Here is an 18,230-nt window from a genome sequence, read left to right as displayed (position 1 = left end):
TAATGGGACTGCTAGGTCAAATCATGTTTCTGGTTCTAGATCTTTGAGGAATCGCTGCACTGTGTTCCACGATGGTTGAACTAATTTACATTCTCACCAACAGTGTAAAAGTGTTCCTATTTCTTCACAGCCTTATTAGCATCTATTGTTTCTTGACTTTTTAATAATTGCCATTCTGACTGGCATGAGATGGTATCTATCTCATTGTGGTTTTGATTTGCATTTCTCTAATGATCAATGATGTTCAACTTTTTTTCATGTTTTTTGACCACATAAATATCTTCTTTTGTTCATATTCTTTGCCTATTTTTTGATGGGGTGTTTTTTTCTTGTAAACTTAAGTTCCTTGTAGATTCTGGGTATTAGACCTTTGTCAGATGTATACTATATCTTCTTTATCCATCCACTAATGGGCACTTAGCTTGATTCCATATTTTGGCTATTGTGATTAGTGCTATAATAAACATGGGAGTGCAAATAGCTCTTTGATATATTGATTTCTTCGGGATATATGCCCAATAGTAGAGTTGCTGGATCATATAGTAGTTCTGTTTTTGGTTTTTTGAGAAACCTCCATGCAGCTTGCCATAGTAGCTGTACTAATTTACATTACCACCAACAGTGTATGAGGGTTGGCCTTTATCCACATCCTCTCTGGCATCTGCTATTGGCTGTCGCTGTCTTTTTTATAAAAGCCATTTTAACGGAGGTGAGATGATGTCTCATTGTGGTTTTGATTTGCATTTCTCTGATTAGTGATATTGAGCATTTTTTCACATACTGATTGACCATTTGTATGTCTTCTTTTTTTGCTTGTTTATTCAGGTCATTTGTCCATTTTTAAATTTGATGATTTGTTCATCTGCTATTGAGTTGTTTGAACTCCTTATATATTCTGGTTATTAATCCTTTGTCAAATGAATAGTTTGCAGATATTCTATTCTTGAGCTGTCTCTTCACTTCATTGTTTCCTTTGCTGTGCAGAAGGTTTTTAGCTTTATGGAATTTATTTGTCTAGTTATGCTTTAGTTGCCTGTGCTTTTGAGGTCTTGCACAAAAAATCTTTGCCTAGACCAATGTCTTGGGGTGTTTCCTTAATGTTTTCTTCTAGTAGTGTCATAGTTTTAGGTCTTGGATTTTAGTCTTTATTTTGATTGGATTTTTGTATATGGTGAGAGACTAATGTCTAATTTCATTACTCTGCATATAGTTATCTGGTTTTTCCAGCACAATTTACTAAAAAGATGTCCTTTTTCCATTGTGTGTTCTTTTTTTTTTTTTTTTTTTTTTTTTTTTTTTTTTTTTTTTTTTTTTGAGACGGAGTCTCGCTCTGTCGCCCAGGCTGGAGTGCAGTGGCGCGATCTCGGCTCACTGCAAGCTCCGCCTCCCGGGTTCCCGCCATTCTCCTGCCTCAGCCTCCTGAGTAGCTGGGACTACAGGCGCCCGCCACCGCGCCCGGCTAATTTTTTGTATTTTTTTTTTAGTAGAGACGGGGTTTCACTGTGGTCTCGATTTCCTGACCTTGTGATCCGCCCGCCTCGGCCTCCCAAAGTGCTGGGATTACAGGCTTGAGCCACCGCGCCCGGCCCATTGTGTGTTCTTGATACCTCTGTTGAAATGAGTTGACTATAAATGCATGATTTTGTACCTGGGTTGTCTATTCTGTTCCAATGGTCTGTTTGTTTTTATGCCAACACCAAGCGGATTTGGTTACTCTAGTTTTGTATGATTTTTAAAATCAGGTAATATAATGCCTCCCACTTTGTCCTTTTGTCTCAGGGTTGCTTTGGCTAGTTGGGATCTTTTGTGGTTCCGTATAAATGTTAGGTTTGTTTTTTTTATTTCTGTGGAGAATGTCATTTTTATAGGAATTGCATTGAATCTATAAGTTGCTTTGGGTAGAATTGTCATTTTAAAAACATTCTTCCAATCCGTGAGCATGGAATATTTTTCCATTTTTTTGTGTCCTCTTCAATTTCTTTCATCCATGTTTTATAGTTTTCCTTGTACAGATCTTTCACTTCGTTGATTAATTGAAGGTATTTTATATTCTTTGTAGCTATTGTAAGTGGGATTACTTCCTTGATTTATTTTTCAGATGTTTTGCTGTTGACATAAATAAATGCTACTGATTTTTGTATGTTGATTTTATATCCTGCAACTTTACTGAATTTATCAGTTCTAACAGTTTTTTGGTGGAGTTTTTATGCTTTTCTACATATAAGATCATGTTTGCAAACAAGGCAAATTTGACTTCTTCCTTTCCAATTTGAGTGCCCTTTATTTCTTCCTCTTACCTAATTGCTCTGGCCAGGACTTACAGTGTTATGTTGAAGAAAAGTCATAAAAGTGAGCATCCTGTCTTGTTTCAGATCTTAGAGGAAAGGCTTTCAATTTTTCTGCCATCAGAATGATGCTAGCTGTGGGTTTGTCATATATGCCTCTATTATTTTGAGGTATGTTCTTTCTATATCTAGTTTGTCAGGGATTTTTATCATAATAGGATGGTAGATTTTATTGAATGCTTTTATAGCATCTATTGAAATCATATGATTTTTATTCTTGGTTCCGTTAATGTCATGTATCACATTTATTGATTTGTATATGTTGAATCATCCTTGTATCCCTAGGATGAATCCCATTTGATCATGATGAATGATCTTTTTAAAGTGTTGTCGAATTCAGTTCGCTAGTATCTTGCTGAGAACTTTTTTATCTATGTTCATCAGTGATATTGGCCTGTAGTTTTCTTTTTTCATTGTGTTCTTGTCTCATTTTGATATCAGGATAATGCTAGTCACATAGAATGAGTTTGGAAGTATTCTCCGCTCTTCAATATTTTTGAAGAGTTTGAGTAGAATTATTACTAGTTTTTCTTGAAATGTTTGGAATTCAGCAGTGAAGCCATCAATTCCTGGACTTTCCTTTGTTGGGAGACTTATTACAGCTTCAATCTTGTTACTTACTGTTGGTGTATTGAGGTTTTCCATTTTTTTCATGTTTCAATCTTGGTAGATTGTATGTGTCCAAGAAGTTATCCATTTCTTCTAGGTTTTTCAATTTGTTGGTGTATAGTTGTTCATAACAGTGTCTAATGATTCTTTGTATTTCTGAGGTCTCAATTGTTATGGCTTCGCTTTCATTTCTAGTTTTATTTATTTAGGTCTTCTCTTTTTCTTAGTCTCACTAAAGGTTTGTTGCCTTTGTTTGTCCTTTCAAAAAGCCAACTTTTTGTTTTGTAGACTTTCTGTATTTTTAAAGCCTCAATTTCATTTATTTTTTTCTCTGATCTTTATTGTTTGTTTTATTCTACTAATTTCAGGTTGTTCTTGCTTTTCTAGATCCTTGTGCTGCAGCCCTGCTGCTTGGGAGGGTGGGGTGGCTTTTAGTGGCAACAGCCACAGGTGTATCGGTCTCAGCAGCAACAGCCTGCAGCCATAGAAGCTGCAGGAGTCTGTTCTTGGTGCATGTAAAAAGGTGTGGTGGCTGTGCTGCTAAGAGCAGTGGGATCACTGCCAGTGGCTCATGCTTTGGCCCTAGTAGCAGCAGCAAGCCACAGTGTTGGCTGTGGATGAGAGATGTCAATGGGACTCCAGGGATGTGAAGATGTATGGGCTGTTGGGCCTCAGGGCAGTCTAGTAGGGGCTGGGCTCTCAAAATAGCACCTTGCCATAGCAGCTTAGGATGTGTGGGACCCAGTGTGAGCTCCCTCTATGGGGCAATGCCGTTGTGCATTCTCCAGGCAGCTCCTCCTGTTAGTCTCAGGGCCTGTGAGGGTCAAAGGGCTCTTCCTTGACTAGGATTGCAGGACTCCATGGTGGGAGTGGGGATCTCTCACTTCCCCTTTCCACACATTGGGGAACCTTTCCAGGTCCCAGCCAATCCTGGCTGAGCTGGCTGCGTTGCTTCCCTCTCCTTCCTTGCTTTAGGTGTTTCCTGTAACTTCTCTGTTGAATTCCAGTGTTCTGTCTTAGATGATCTAGTCAAAGCGTGATTATCTACTCACTGGTTTGGTTCCACTTTTTGAAGGATGTGAATGTACTAGAAGTCTCTAGTCAGTCATCTTGAAGTTCCTGAGATTGGTCTAGGTTTTACAAATATACATATTTAATCAATCACCCTTTACCTTCTAACAATAGCATAAGAACCTTATAACAGTATACTCCCAATTCCTCCCTCAATTTTTTGTGTTATTGTCATAACATTTGCTTTTACATATACTAAAAATTATAATACGTGTCTCCTTTGGGGACTAAGTTATCTTTTTGCTTTAGACTCTCAGTTAACTTATAGAGTAACTAAAAATAACAATAATGTCTTTATATTTATCTTCACATTAATCATTTTGGAGATATTAAGTTCTTTTCATATATATAATTTCTGGCTATAATCACATTTACTCTGGCTGAAGAACTTCTTTTATGCAGGATATTTATTCTGGTTAAAAGAGGTTCATTTCATGTAGTGTGGGTCTCCTAGGTTTTGTTTGTCTGAAAAGCACTTTATTTCTCCTTCATTTTTAAAGGATATTTTCTCTTACATAGAATTCCGTGTTGAGATATTTTTGTTTTGTTTAAAGATGTCACTGCCATATTGCCTGGCTTGCATAGTTTTAAACAAGAAGTCTGCTGCAGTTCTTGTTTCCTTTATATGTAATGTGTTTTTTGTTTCTGGCTGTCTTCAAGGTTTTTTTCTATTTATGTTTGGTTTTCCACAATTTAAATAACATATATCTAGGTGTGTGTGCATGTGTGTGTGTGTTTGATGGGTGTGTATGCAGGATATGTTTTCTGCTTAAGGTTCTCTGAACTTCTTGAATCTACGGTTTGGTGTCCTTCATTATTTTCTTAGAAAACTCTCAGCCATTAATCCATCAAACATATATTTTGCCTTGTTCTCTCCTTTCTTTTCCGGGATTCCAATTATATACCTCTTAGTTGTTTGATATTGTCCCACAGTTATTAGTTATTGGGTGCTCTATTCTGTGGTGTTTTTTTGTTTGTTTGTTTGTTTGTTTGTTTACTTTTTTCCACTTTGTTTTTTAGTTTGGGTAATTTCTACTGATACATCTTCAAGTTCACTGATTATTTCCTTGCCTGCGTCCGCCTCTTGAGCCCATCAAAGACATTCTTCATGTCAGTTACTGTGTCTATTTCTGTTATTTCATTTGTCACTCTGTATCTCTATTTTCTTCTAAAATTCACCTTCTGTTCATCTAGTCATCCACCATTTTCATTAAAGCCTTTAATATATTAATCTTAACTATTTTTAAATGCCTGTTGGTAATTCCAACAGTTGCCATATATGTGAGATTGTTTTTTGTTTTTAATGCTTTATCTCTTAATAGTGGATTTCCTTTTCTTGCTTTCTTGCATCTTATAATATTTTTGTTGATAGCCAGACATCCTATATAGAATACTACAGATTAAGGTAAAAAGCATTCATAGTAGGAAATGGATATGCCTTTTCTTTCCTCATGTGGGGAATTAAGTCAGTTTAGTAAGGAGTTGAGCTGGGTTTGGGCTCTGTTATTGTTCTCTGTAGTGCACCACTAATTTTATATTCCTCTAGCATTATCTTGTGCTTAGAGTGGGGTCTAATTTGCTGGAGAGATTTTTTAAATGTTCCTGTTCTTCCTCCAGCTTCTGGCTTTCTCTGTGCATCTCAACCTCAGAGAGCTTTTCTTTCTACACTCTCATCTCTTCCTCAGTACAGGACTGCTATTGCTTATTATTGGGTTTTAAAGCCTGGTACTGGGAGGCACAGGTTCTCTTTTGTCCTGGTTGTGCCTCTGTCTTAGGTAAGCTCTGTCTTTTAGTGTCTAAGAAATGAGCAATATTTCTGCCTCTCTTATTATATGAGACATGTAATGATCTGGAAGCAGAATGGTTTCCTGCCTTTTCCCCAGGGGTAGGTCTTCATGTATGCATTGGGTACAAAAGCGTTTCCACTATCAACTTCAGCTTTAGCTTCCTAGAGAATGACGCAGGTGGGGTTTCCCATTCTTCCTGTGGCAAGTAGGTGCTCTGCTCCTCTGTCTGCACTCTGATGGAGACTTTCCTTGGCATCCTACCTGGTTTCCAATATTTATCCTAACAACCAGTGGAAGGCTGTGGAGAAGGTCTGTGAGGCAGCACAAAATACTCTTGTGTTTGCGGCTACAGGGGTTTTCATATTCTAAATTAGCCTACCCTCAGCCTTTAACAATTCTTTACAAAATTTATCTGATTTTTTGTTTTTTTTTTTCTTTGAGTCTGGCTGTCACTCAGGCTGGAGTGCAATGGTGTGATCTCGGCTCACTGCAACCTCCGCCTCCCTGGTTCAAGCCATTCTCCAGCCTCAGCCTCCCGAGTAAGTAGCTGGAGTTACAGCCCACCACCATGCCCAGCTAATTTTTGTATTTTTAGTAAAGATGGGGTTTCACTGTATTGGCCAGGTTGGTCTCAAACTCCTGACCTCAGGCAGTCTGCCCGCCTCAGCCTCCCAAAGTGCTGGGATTACAGTTTGAGCCACTGCGCCTGGCCTTGAATTCTTCTTAGTTGCACGTTTGGTGAGCCTGTCTTCTTCCTGTACTCTAGTTGGATGAGTCAGTGCATATATCCCATCTATCCTTGGAAGTGCTTGTACTTTCTTAGATTTCAAGTTAATTGGTTGCACTGTAAAGACAGCTCTCTGATGGATTCAAAGGTGTTGCAATTTTGTAAATTGCCCAATATTTTACTGTTAGGGTGGGAGCTGTGGTATTTTCAACTTTCTGTGTCTTAAGAATAAGCTTGGAAGTGCCAAATAGTTGTTTTTATATTTTCCAAGAGTTCATAGTTGCGGTCCTTGAGAGAGTAGGTCTATTACAAGCTATTCTTCCATTACTAGAAATGAAAATTCTGCCTGCCCTTCCTCCCACCCTTCCTCCCGCCCTTCCTCCAACTTTTTGAGGTAAAATTCACATAACATAAAATTAACTAATGAAAGTGTAAAATTTAGTGGCATTTAATATATTCACAGTGTTTTGCAAATACCACTTCTAACTAATTCCCAAATATTTTTATCACCCCAAAAGAAAACCCTCTACCCATTAAACAGTTGTTATCCATTCCCTCATCCCCCAAGCCATTGGAATTACCATTTTGCATGTGTCTCTATGGATTTACTTATTCTGAATATTTCGTGTTAAATAAATTATACAATATGTGACCTTTGTGTCTGACTTCTTTTACTTAGCATAGTATTTTTAAGGTTCATCATGTTGTAGCCGGTATAAATACTTCATTCCTTTAAAAAAAAATTTTTAACTTGACTATTGTATACATTTATGGTGTACAACATGATGCTTTGAAATATATACACAGCTGGGTGCGATGGCTCACGCCTGTAATCCCAGCACTTTGGGAGGCTGAGGCAGGCAGATCATGAGGTCAGGAGATCGAGACCATCCCAGCTAAGACAGTGAAACTCTGTCTCTACTAAAAATACAAAAAATTAGCTGGGCATGGTGACACACACCTGTAGTCCCAGCTACTCAGGAGGCTGAGGCAGGAGAATCACTTGAACCTGGGAGGCAGAGGTTGCAGTGAGCTGAGATCATGCCATTGTACTCCAGCCTGGGAGACAGAGTGAGACTCCATCTCAAAAAAAAAAAAAAAAAAAAAAAAAAGAGTATACAGTGTGGAATGGCTAAATCAAGCTAAGTAACATATGCTATTACCTCACATATGATTTTTTTTTTTGTGGTGAGAACACTTAAACTCTACTCTTAGGAATTTTCTAGTATACAATACATTGCTATTGGTTATAATCCCCATGTTGTACAGTAGATCTCTCAAACTTATTTTTCCTACCTTTCTGAAATTTTGTATACTTTGACCAATACCTCCTCAATTCCCCTACCCTCCAGCCCCTGGTAACAACCAACATTCTACTCTTTGCATCTATCTGTTCACCATTTATATATTTCCACTTATAAATGAGATCATGCAATTTTGTTTTTCTATTCTTGGCTTATTTCACTTAACATACTTTTCTCCAGATTTTTCCATATTGTTGCAAATGGCAGAATTTCCTCCTTTTTAAAGGTTGAATAGTATTGGGTATATATACCATATTTTCTTTATTTGTTCACCCATTGATGGACGCTTAGATTGATTCCATATCTTGGCTATTGTGAATAATGCTGAAATAAACATGGAGTGCATATTCCTTCAACATTTTATTTCCTTGTGGTATATACCCAGTAGTGGGATTGTTGGATCATATGGTAGCTCTACTTTTAGTTTTTTGAGGAACCTCTATGGTTTTTTTTCAGAATGGCTGTGCTAATTTATATTCCCACCAGTAGTGTAGCAAGATTTCCTTGCTCTATATCCTTGGCAACATTTGTTATCTAATCTTTTTAATAATAATAGCCATTCTAACTGGTGTGAGGTGGTATCTCATTATGGTTTTAATTTGCATTTCCCTGATGATTAGTGTGGTTGAGTACCTTTTCATATACCTGTTGGACATTTGTATGTCTTCTCTGAGAAATGTCTTTTTTTTTTTTTTTTTTTTTTTTTGAGATGAAGTCTCGTTCTGTCACCCAGACTGGAATGTTGTGGCATGATCTTGACTCACTTGCTGCCTGGGTTCAAGTGATTCTCCTGCCTCAGCCTCCCGAGCAGCTGGGATTACAACCGCCCACCACAGGCTATTTTTTTTGTAGTTTTAGTAGAGATGGGTTTCACCATCTTGGCCAGGTTGGTCTTGAACTCTTGACCTTGTGATCCACCCACCTCGGCCTCCCAAAGAGCTGGGATTACAGGCGTGAGTCACCGTGCCCAGCCAAGAAATGTCTATTTTAAGTCCATTTTAAACTTGAGTTGTTTTCTTGTTATTGAGTTCCTCATGTATTTTGGATACCTTTATCATACGTAAGGTTTAATAATAATTTGTTTTCCATTTTGTAGATTGCCTCTGCTCTGTTGATTGTTTCTTTTGCTGTACAGAAGCTTTTTAGTTTGATGTAATCCCGTTTGTCTATTTTAGTTCATTGCCTGTACTTTTGGGGTTATATCCAAAAAATTATTGCCCATACCAGTGTAGTTTTAGAATTTCTGGTCTTACATTTAAGTCTTTAGTCCATTTTGAATTAATTTTTGTATATGGAGTAAGATAAGGGTCCAGTTTCATTCTTCCACATGTGGATACCCAGTTTTCCCATCACCATTTATTGAAGGGACTGCCCTTTCCCCATTGTATGTTCTTGGTACCTTTGTTGAATATCAATTGACTGTAAATGCATGAATTTACTTCTGGGTGCTCTATTGTATCCATTGTGTTTTTTTGGTCTGTTTTTATGCCAGTACCATGCTGTTTTGATTACTATGGCTTTGCAGTAGATATTGAAATCTGGTAGCCTCTAGTTTTATTTGCTCAAGATTGTTTTGGCTATTTGGGGTCACTTATGCTTCCATATGAATTTTAGGTGTGTTTTTTTCTATTTCTGTGAAAAATGTCATTGGAATTTTGATTGCAATGCCTTGAATCTGTAGATTGCTTTGGGTAGTATGTACATTTAAGCAATATTAGTTCTTTGAATTCATGAACACAGATATCTTTCCATTTGAGTCTTCTTCAATTTTGTTCATCAATGTTTTATAGTTTTTGGCATACAGATCCTTTACATTCTTGGTTAAATTAATTTCTAAACATTTTTGTAGATATTGTAAATAGAATTGTTTTCTTCATTTTTTTTTAGAGAGTTCCTTGTTAGTGTATAGGAATGCAACTAATTTTTGTATGTTATTTTATTTCTTGCACCTTTACTGAATTTACTTATTAGAACAGTTTTTTGTGACATTCTTAGGAATTTCTTAAAATATAAGATCATGTCTGAAAACAGTTTAACTTATTCCTTTCCAATTTGGATTTGTTTATCTTCCCCTTACCTAATCACTCTAGCTAGGACTTGTAGTATAGTACATTGGAGAGAAGTGGGAAGAGTAGACATCCTTGTCTTGTGCCTGATCTTAGAGGAAAAGCTTTTAATTTCACTGTTGAGTATAATGTTAGCTGTGAGTCTGTCATGAAAGTGTGTTGAATTTTGTCAAATGCTTTTTCTGCATCTATTGAGATGACCATATGGTTTTGTCCTTAATTCTGTTAATGTGTATACATTTATTGACTTACCTATGTTGAACCATCCTTGCATCCCAGAGATAAATCCCACTTATTCACCATGAATGATCCTTTTAATGTACTGTTAAATTCAGTTTGCTAATATTTTGTTGAGGATTTTTACACCTATATTATCAGGGATGTTGACATAACTTTATCTTTTTGCAGTGCCCTTGTCTGGCTTAAGTATCAGAGTAGCACTGTCCTTGCAAACTGAGTTTGAAGGTGTTTTCTCCTTTTTAATTTTTTGGAAGCATTGAGAAGTTCTTGAAATGTTTGGTAGAATTTAGCAGTGAAGCCATCAAGTCTTGGCATTTCTTTCACAGGAGAGTTTTTATTACTCTTTCAATATCCTTACTCATCATTGGTCTGTTCAGGTTTTCTGTTAGTTCATGACTCAGTTTTGATAGGTTGCATGTTTCTGGGAATATATCCATTTCTTCTAGGTTATCCAATTTATTGATATCTAATTGTTCACAGTAGACTTATAATCCTTTGTGGTTCTGTGATATCAGTTGTAACGTCTCCTCTTTCATTTCTGATTTGGAGTCTACTCTTTTTTTTCTTAATGTAGTTAGAGGTTTGCCAGTTTGATTTTTTTCAATAAACCAATGCTTAGTTTCATTGATCTTTTCTACTTTCTTCTAGTCTCAATTTTACTTGTTTCTGCTCTGATCTTTATTATTTCTTCTACTAACTGTGGACTTGGTTTGTTCTTTTTCTATTAATAGTTGCTTTAGATGTAACATTAGGTTGCTTGAGATTTTTCTTCTTTTTTGATGTAGACATTTTTTGCTATAAAGTTTCCTCAAAGAACTGCTTTTGCTGCATACTATAATTTCTGGTGTGTTGTGTGTCTATTTTCATTTGTGTCAGGATATTTTTATAACTTCCTATTTTAGTTTCTTCTTTGATCCATTAATTGTTCAGGGACATGTTTAATTTCCACATATTGGTAAATTTTCCAAAATTTCTCTCGTAATTCATCTCTGGTTTCATGCAATTGTCATCAGAAAACATAGTTGATATGATTTCAATCTTATATATTAGTTAAGGCTTGTTTTATGGCTTGACATATGATCTATCCTGGAGAATGTTCTATGTGTTCTGGGAAAGAATGTATATGCTGCTGCTCTTGGGTGGAATGTTCTGTACATGCCTTTTAGTTCCATTTGGTCTAAAGTGTAGTTCAAGCTTAATGTTTCCTTCTTAATTTTCTGTCTGAATTATCTGTCCAGTGTTGAAAGTGGGATATTACTGAAGTCCTCTACTATTTTTTTTTTCTTTTTTTTTAAAGCTAGTCAAGTGAAGCAGCTGGAGTGGAGAAGAAACAAAGGAATCTGTAACTGGTTGTGATCAATTAAGTTGTAAGCACCATTACACTCAGACCAGCCTGAAGTCCTCTACTATTGTTGTATTGTAGTCTGCCTCTTTCTTCAGATCTATAAATATTTGCTTTATATTTATTCTAATTTTGGGTGCATATATATTTACAATTGTTATATTCTCTGATGAATTGACCCTTTTATAATTATATAATGACCTCCTTTGTCTCTTTCACAGTTTGTGACTTAAGGTCTGGTTTCTTTGGCATAACTATAGTTACTCCTGCTCTTTTTTCCATTTGCATGGAATATCTTTTTACATCCTTTCACTTTCAGTCTATGTGTGTTCTTAAAGGTGAAGTGGGTCTCGGGTAACATATAATTGGGTCTTGTGTTTTTAAACGATTCAAGTCATTCTATGTGGTTTAAATGTAGAATTTAATCCATTTACATTCAAAGCAATTATTTATAGGTAAGAACTTACTACTGCCATTTTGTTCATTGTTTTGTGGTTGTTTCGTAGATCCTTTGTTTCTTTATTCCTGTCTCCCTTTATTATTGGATGATTTTTTTATAATATATGCTTTGAGTACTTACTTTTTATCCTTTTTTAATCTCCTATGGATTTTGCTTTTCATAGTTACCATGAAGCTTACATAAATTATAGTTTTAACAGGCTATTTAAGCTGATAACTTAACTTTGTATTTAAAAAAAAAAAAAAAAACTACGGTTTTTCCCCACTTACCTCCATTTCCAGAGTTCTTTATCTGTTCATATGTGTTCAAAGTACTGTCTAGGGTCCTTTCCTTTATCCTGAAAAACTTCCTTGGCAATTCTTTTAGGGCAGTCTACGCCAGGGCAAACTCCCTAAATTTTTTTAATCTTAGGGATTAACTTAATTTCTTCTTATTTTTTACTAGTTATATGATTCTTGGTTGACAGCTCTTTTTTTTGTTTGTTTGTTTGTTTTCAGCACTTTGTCATTCCACTGCCTTCTTAAACAGTTTCTGATAAAAATTGATAAAAATTGGCAGGTAATCTTATTGAGGATAACTTTTTATATAAGTCACTTCTCTGTTGCTGCAAATTCACTCTTTATCTTTTGGCAGTTTTATTATATAACATGTCTGCTGTGATGCACTTTGAGTTTATCCTCATTGGAGTTCTTTGAGCTTCTTTGATGTATTGATTTATGACATTTATCAAATTTGGGAAGTGTTTGGCTGTAAATTCCTCAAATATTCTTTCTTTCTCATTTTCTGTGACTCTCATAATGTGTGTATTGGCACACTTAATGATTGTCCTGTAGGTCATTTAGGCTCTGTTCACTTTTCTTCATTCATTTTTCTTTCTGCTCCTCATTCTGGATAATTTCAAATGTCCTATATTCAAGTTCACAAATTCTGTGTCCTGTCTGCTTTAATCTGCCATTGAAGCCCTTGAATAAATCTTACATTTCTGTTATTACACTTTCTACTATAGAATTTATATTTTTTAATTTATTCTTCATTGACAGTCTCATTTTTTGCATACATTGTTTGCTTAGCTTCCTTTTGTACTTCGTCAGCTCTTTAAGCATATTTAGGAAAGTTGTTTTAAAATCTTTGTCTAGTAAGTCCAAAGTCCTGGCTTCCACAGGAAAGATTTCTGTTTTATTTGGTTTTGATTTCCTGTGAATGGGACATATTTTCTGTTTTTCTATGTCTTTTAATTTTTTGGTGAAAATTGGGCATTTTAAATGTTATAATGTGGTAACTCTGAAAATATCCCCCTTCCCCAGGGGTTGCTATTGTTGATCATTGAGGGCTACAATTACCTTTTTAATGACTTATGTAAACTATTTTTTGCAAAGACTGTATTCTTTGTTTGTGGTGGGTCTGTGATCTGATCCATCATCTAAGTGATCAGCCAGTGAACTGACAGAGCTTTCCACAAACACCAGAATTCATCCACCCCCTTTTTTTTTTATTAAGCAGTGCCCTGTTAGCTACAAGTTTTGGATTATATTCTGGAGTTCTGAGATCATTGATCTGTCAGTCATTGACAGTTTATATTTATATCCGTGGAGGGACTGATTTTTGGACATCCTATTCCATCATTTTCTATGATGTCACTTACATCTTCTTTTTTGATAAATTTTTCCTTTGATATTAATCTTTTTGTTTTCATATATTCTTTCAATTACTATTTTTGTTTCCTGGGGCTCAGGGAATAAGAGGTTCATGACATGTGAAGTAATTATGTGTTTTCTTTTAATGCTTGACGTTTCCTAACTTGACAACCTGCTAATACATTTCATCCATGCATATATCTCACTATCTCCCAGTTGCACAGGTTAAATTGTAAATAAATTCTACTCCTTATATAAGAGAAAGCAAAGTTAGAACATTCAATCTCATTTTATCATTTATAACCAACAATAATACTAAGTTTAAAAACTATATCGATATTTAATTATTTCTATTCACTTTCTCTTCTGTTTTAATTTCAGGATCCATATTTTCCACCTCAAAAAATGAGTGAATATGTAATGGACCCTCATATTGTAGGTAAGATGTTATTTATATATAAATTATTGTAATTTTTGTAAACTTCAGTAAAATTGGGAATATGAATTCATATAAAATAATTACCATCAAGACCTTCTTTCAAAAGGTAAATTACACTATGATGACTTTTGATTATTGGCATGAAAACCTGTGGAATTACAGTGTCAGCAGAAAATCAAGGAAAGCAAAATACAGGTGGCCTTAAAATCTGGAAACCTAGATATTTTACCAGTTTTATGATATTAGTAAACCAATTATTACATTTATTTATCTGTGTTTCCAAACTTTTTGTCTGCACCATGAATCTTTCTAGTCAGAAGTTTTCTCTAATTCAAGAAGTTGTTCAGTGACCTTATGAAGACACATTTAATGTATCACCCAGCATCATAATAAAAATATTTAACAACCAATATAGCATAAGCCTGGCAAACCAGATTACACAGTTCTGTTGGATGAGTTCTGGAGACCCACTGCTGTGCCATGTTAGAGTTGAGGGAAATGGAAGATTCCTAAGGGAATCAAGGTAGTCAGGACAATATATGTAAGGTGACACTTGAATATCTTGCGGTAGCAACTTTTTTTGTTTGTTTAAGTTCTGGGATACATGTGCAGAACATGCAGGTTTGTTACATAGGTATGCATTTGCCATGGTGGTTTGCTGCACCCATTGACCTGTCATCTAGGGTTTAAGCCCTGCATGCATGAGGTATTTGTCCTAATTCTCTCTCACCCCTTGGCCCCCACCCATCGACAGGCCCTGGTGTGTGATGTTCCCCTCCCTGTGTCCATTTGTTCTCCTTGTTCAACTCCCAGTTATGATGAGAACATGCAGTGTTTGGTTTTCCGTTCCTGTGTTAGTTTGCTGAGGATGATGGTTTCCAGCTTCATCCATGTCCCTACAAAGGACATGAACCCATTCTTTTTCATGACTGCATAGTATTCCATGGTATATATGTACCACATTTTCTTTATCCAGTCTATCATTGATGGGCATTTGGCTTAGTTCCAAGTCTTTGCTATTATAAATAGTGCTGCAATAAACATGCCATGTGCATGTGTTTTTATAGTAGAATGATTTATAATCCTTTGGGTATATACCCGGTAATGGGATTGCTGGGTCAAATGGTATTTCTGGTGCTAGATCCTTGAGGAATTGCCACACTGTCTTCCACAATGGTTGAACTAGTTTACACTCCCACCAACAGTGTAAAAGCATTCCTATTTCTCCACAGCCTCACCAGCATCTGTTGTCTCCTGACTTTTTAATGATTGCCATTCTAACTAGCATGAGATGGTATCTCATTGTGGTTTTGACTTGCATTTCTCTAATCATCAGTGATGATGAGCTTTTTTTCATGTTTGTTGGCTGCATAAATGTCTTCTTTTGAGAAGTGTCTGTTCATATCCTTCGCCCACTTTTTGATGGGGTTGTTTTTTTCTTGTAAATTTAAGTTCCTTGTAGATTCTGGATATTAGACCTTGTCAGATGGATAGATTGCAAAAATTTTCTCCCATTCTGTAGGTTGCCTGTTCACTCTGATGATAGTTTCTTTTGCTGTGCAGAAGTTCTTTAGTTTAATTAGATCCTATTTGTCAATTTTGGCTTTCATTGCAATTGCTTTTGGTGTTTTAGTCATGAAGTGACTATGTCCTGAATGGTACTGCCTAGGTTTTCTTCTAGGGTTTTTATGGTTTTAGGTCTTACATTTAAGTCTTTAATCCCTCTTGAGTTAATTTTTGTATAAGGTGTAAGGAAAGGATCCACTTTCTGTTTTCTGCATATGGCTAGCCAGTTTTCCCAGCACAATTTATTAACTAGGGAATCCTTTCCCCGTTGCTTGTTTTTGTCAGGTTTGTTGAATATCAGATGGTTGTAGATGTGTGGTATTATTTCTGAGGTCTCTATTCTGTTCCATTGGTCTATATATCTGTTTTGGTACCAGTACCATGCTGTTTTGGTCACTGTAGCCTTGTAGTATAGTTTGAAGTAGGTAGCATGATGCCTCTAGCTTTGTTCTTTTTGCTTAGGATTTTCTTGGCTATATGGGCTCTTTTTCAGTTCCATATTAAATTTAATTTTTTTTTCTAATTCTGCAAAGAAAGTCTATGGTAGCTTGATGGGAATAGCATTGAATCTGTCAATTGCTTTGGGCAGTATGGCCATTTTCATGGTATTGATTCTTCCTATCCATGAGCATGGAATGTTTTTCCATTTGTTATGTCCTCTCTTATTTCCTTGAGCAGTGGTTTGTAGTTTTCCTTGAAGAGGTCCTCACATCCCTTGTAAGTTGTATTCCTAAGTATTTTATTCTCTTTCTAGCAATTGTGAATGGGAGTTCCCTCATGATTTGGCTCTCTGCTTGTCTATTATTGGTGTATAGGAATGCTTGTGATTTTTGCACATTGATTTTGTATACTGAGACATTGCTGAAGTTGATTATCAGCTTAAGGAGTTTGTGGGCTGAGATGATGGGGTTTTCTAAATATACAATCATGTCATCTGTAAACAGAAACAATTTGACTTCCTCTCTTCCTATTTGAATATCTTTATTTCTTTCTCTTGCCTGATTGCCCTGGCCAGAACTTCTAATACTATGTTGAATAGGAGTGGTGAGAGAGGGCATCCTTGTCTTGTGCCCATTTTCAAAGGGTATGGTTCCAGCTTTTGCCCATTCAGTATGATATTGGCTATGGGTTTACCATAAATAGCTCTTATTATTTTGAGGTCCATCAATACCTAGTTTATTGAGAGTTTTTAGCATGAAGGGTGTTGAATTTTATTGAAGGCCTTTTCTGCATCTATTGAGATAATCATGTGGTTTTTGTCACTGGTTCTGTTTGAGGTAGCAACTTTTTACCAATTAGCGTAACAGTGTTTTACTATTCTTGCAGTTGGGACTGTCACAAGTGTGTAGTGACTGGATAACCATTTAGAGCAGACTGAAGTAATCTAGTTAAAATGAAGAGAAAATAATAAGATAGCTGAAACACCACTTGCTATAGAAGGAAGATGATCAAGCAATCATATATCATTGTAAGCATTATAAGCATTCTTGAGTTATAGAGAGAACATTCCAATTAAGGACTTATGGGTAAAAGAATCAAAGGAAAATACGGTTGAGAAGTATAGTTTTAGAATAAAGTTCCCAACTGGAAATTTTAGCTTAGCTTGAATAGTAGAATGCAGAGAAATAAAGGATTTTTAATATGATTAGAATTTAATGGTTTAGCCATATTCATACATCTGTTTCATACAGTAATGCCAGTTCTAAGAACATACATTGGGATGCAGAAAGCTATTTTAGAATGTAGGATGTCAGTCTCAGGAACTAACACTTTAAATGCTAGGAAAATTTTAAGGTATTTAATCCCCAGTGATTCTGGTGAGAGCTCAGAAAAGGAAGAGAGCTGTATGAAAAGTCTGAAACTTCTTAGGGATTACATAAGTGGTTGTTATGAGAATGATGGTCGAAATACAGACTGGAAAGGCAATTCTGATGAGGTTTCAGATAGGAATGAGGAACCAGGTATTGGAAACTGGAGTAAAGGTTATCCTGTTATAAAGTGGCAGAGAACTTAGCTAAATTGTCTCCATGCCTGAGGGCTTTATAGAAGGCAGAATTAAGAGTGATGAACAAGGCTATTTGGTGAAAGAAATTTCTAAGCAAAACATTGAAGGAGCTTCATGATTTCTTTTAACTGCATATAGTAGAATGTAAGAGAAGATAAATGATTTAAAGATAAAATTTATAATTAAAAGGGAAGCAGAAAGGAAATATTTTAAAAATTCACAGCCCAGCCAATGTAAAGAATGGAAATGTATGTTTAGGAAAGCAAACCAAAGGTGTTGCCAGGTTGCTGTTTGCTAACAAAATTAGCATGACTAGTAGGGAGCCAGGTGATATTCATCAAGAAAACAGAAGAATGGCCCAGAAGGCATTTCAGGGATCTTAAAGGCAAACTAGGAACTTGAGGGCAAGGTTTCCAGAGAGGAGCCCATGGGACCTCAACATTCACTCTCTGTGCCATCTCAGGTGGCTTATCCCCACATTTTAGCAAAGGCCTTCTTGGACACCCTAGCAGTGGCTTAAGCCAACCTGGGTGCAGCTCCTGTTTTCACTCCACAGAGTACAGTGGTAAGTCTTGGTGGCATTCATATGATGCTAATTCTGCAGGTGCACAGAGTTCATGAGCTACCTCCACCTA

At 36.1% G+C, this 18,230-nt stretch overlaps 1 protein-coding gene across 5 annotated transcripts in view; it reads left to right on the top strand.

Moving 5' to 3' along the window:
- LOC105468098 (C2 calcium dependent domain containing 6) overlaps window positions 1-18,230 on the top strand; it is a 176,309-nt gene that overhangs the window by 107,780 nt on the left and 50,299 nt on the right. For 4 of the 5 annotated variants that reach the window (XM_071073183.1, XM_071073184.1, XM_071073185.1 and 1 more), the window contains exon 14: window positions 13,967-14,024. The exons of the other annotated variant lie outside the window; for it this stretch is intronic. In XM_071073183.1, coding sequence (XP_070929284.1) covers window positions 13,967-14,024 — 58 coding nt within the window. The remainder of the gene's footprint in view (window positions 1-13,966; window positions 14,025-18,230) is intronic. 5 annotated transcript variants of the gene reach the window in all.

This window comes from Macaca nemestrina, chromosome 11, assembly GCF_043159975.1.
Source record: "Macaca nemestrina isolate mMacNem1 chromosome 11, mMacNem.hap1, whole genome shotgun sequence".
In the NCBI taxonomy this organism is placed as follows: domain Eukaryota; kingdom Metazoa; phylum Chordata; class Mammalia; order Primates; family Cercopithecidae; genus Macaca; species Macaca nemestrina.
Note: the sequence above shows the minus strand (reverse complement) of the source record. Positions and strands in the feature narration are given on the sequence as shown.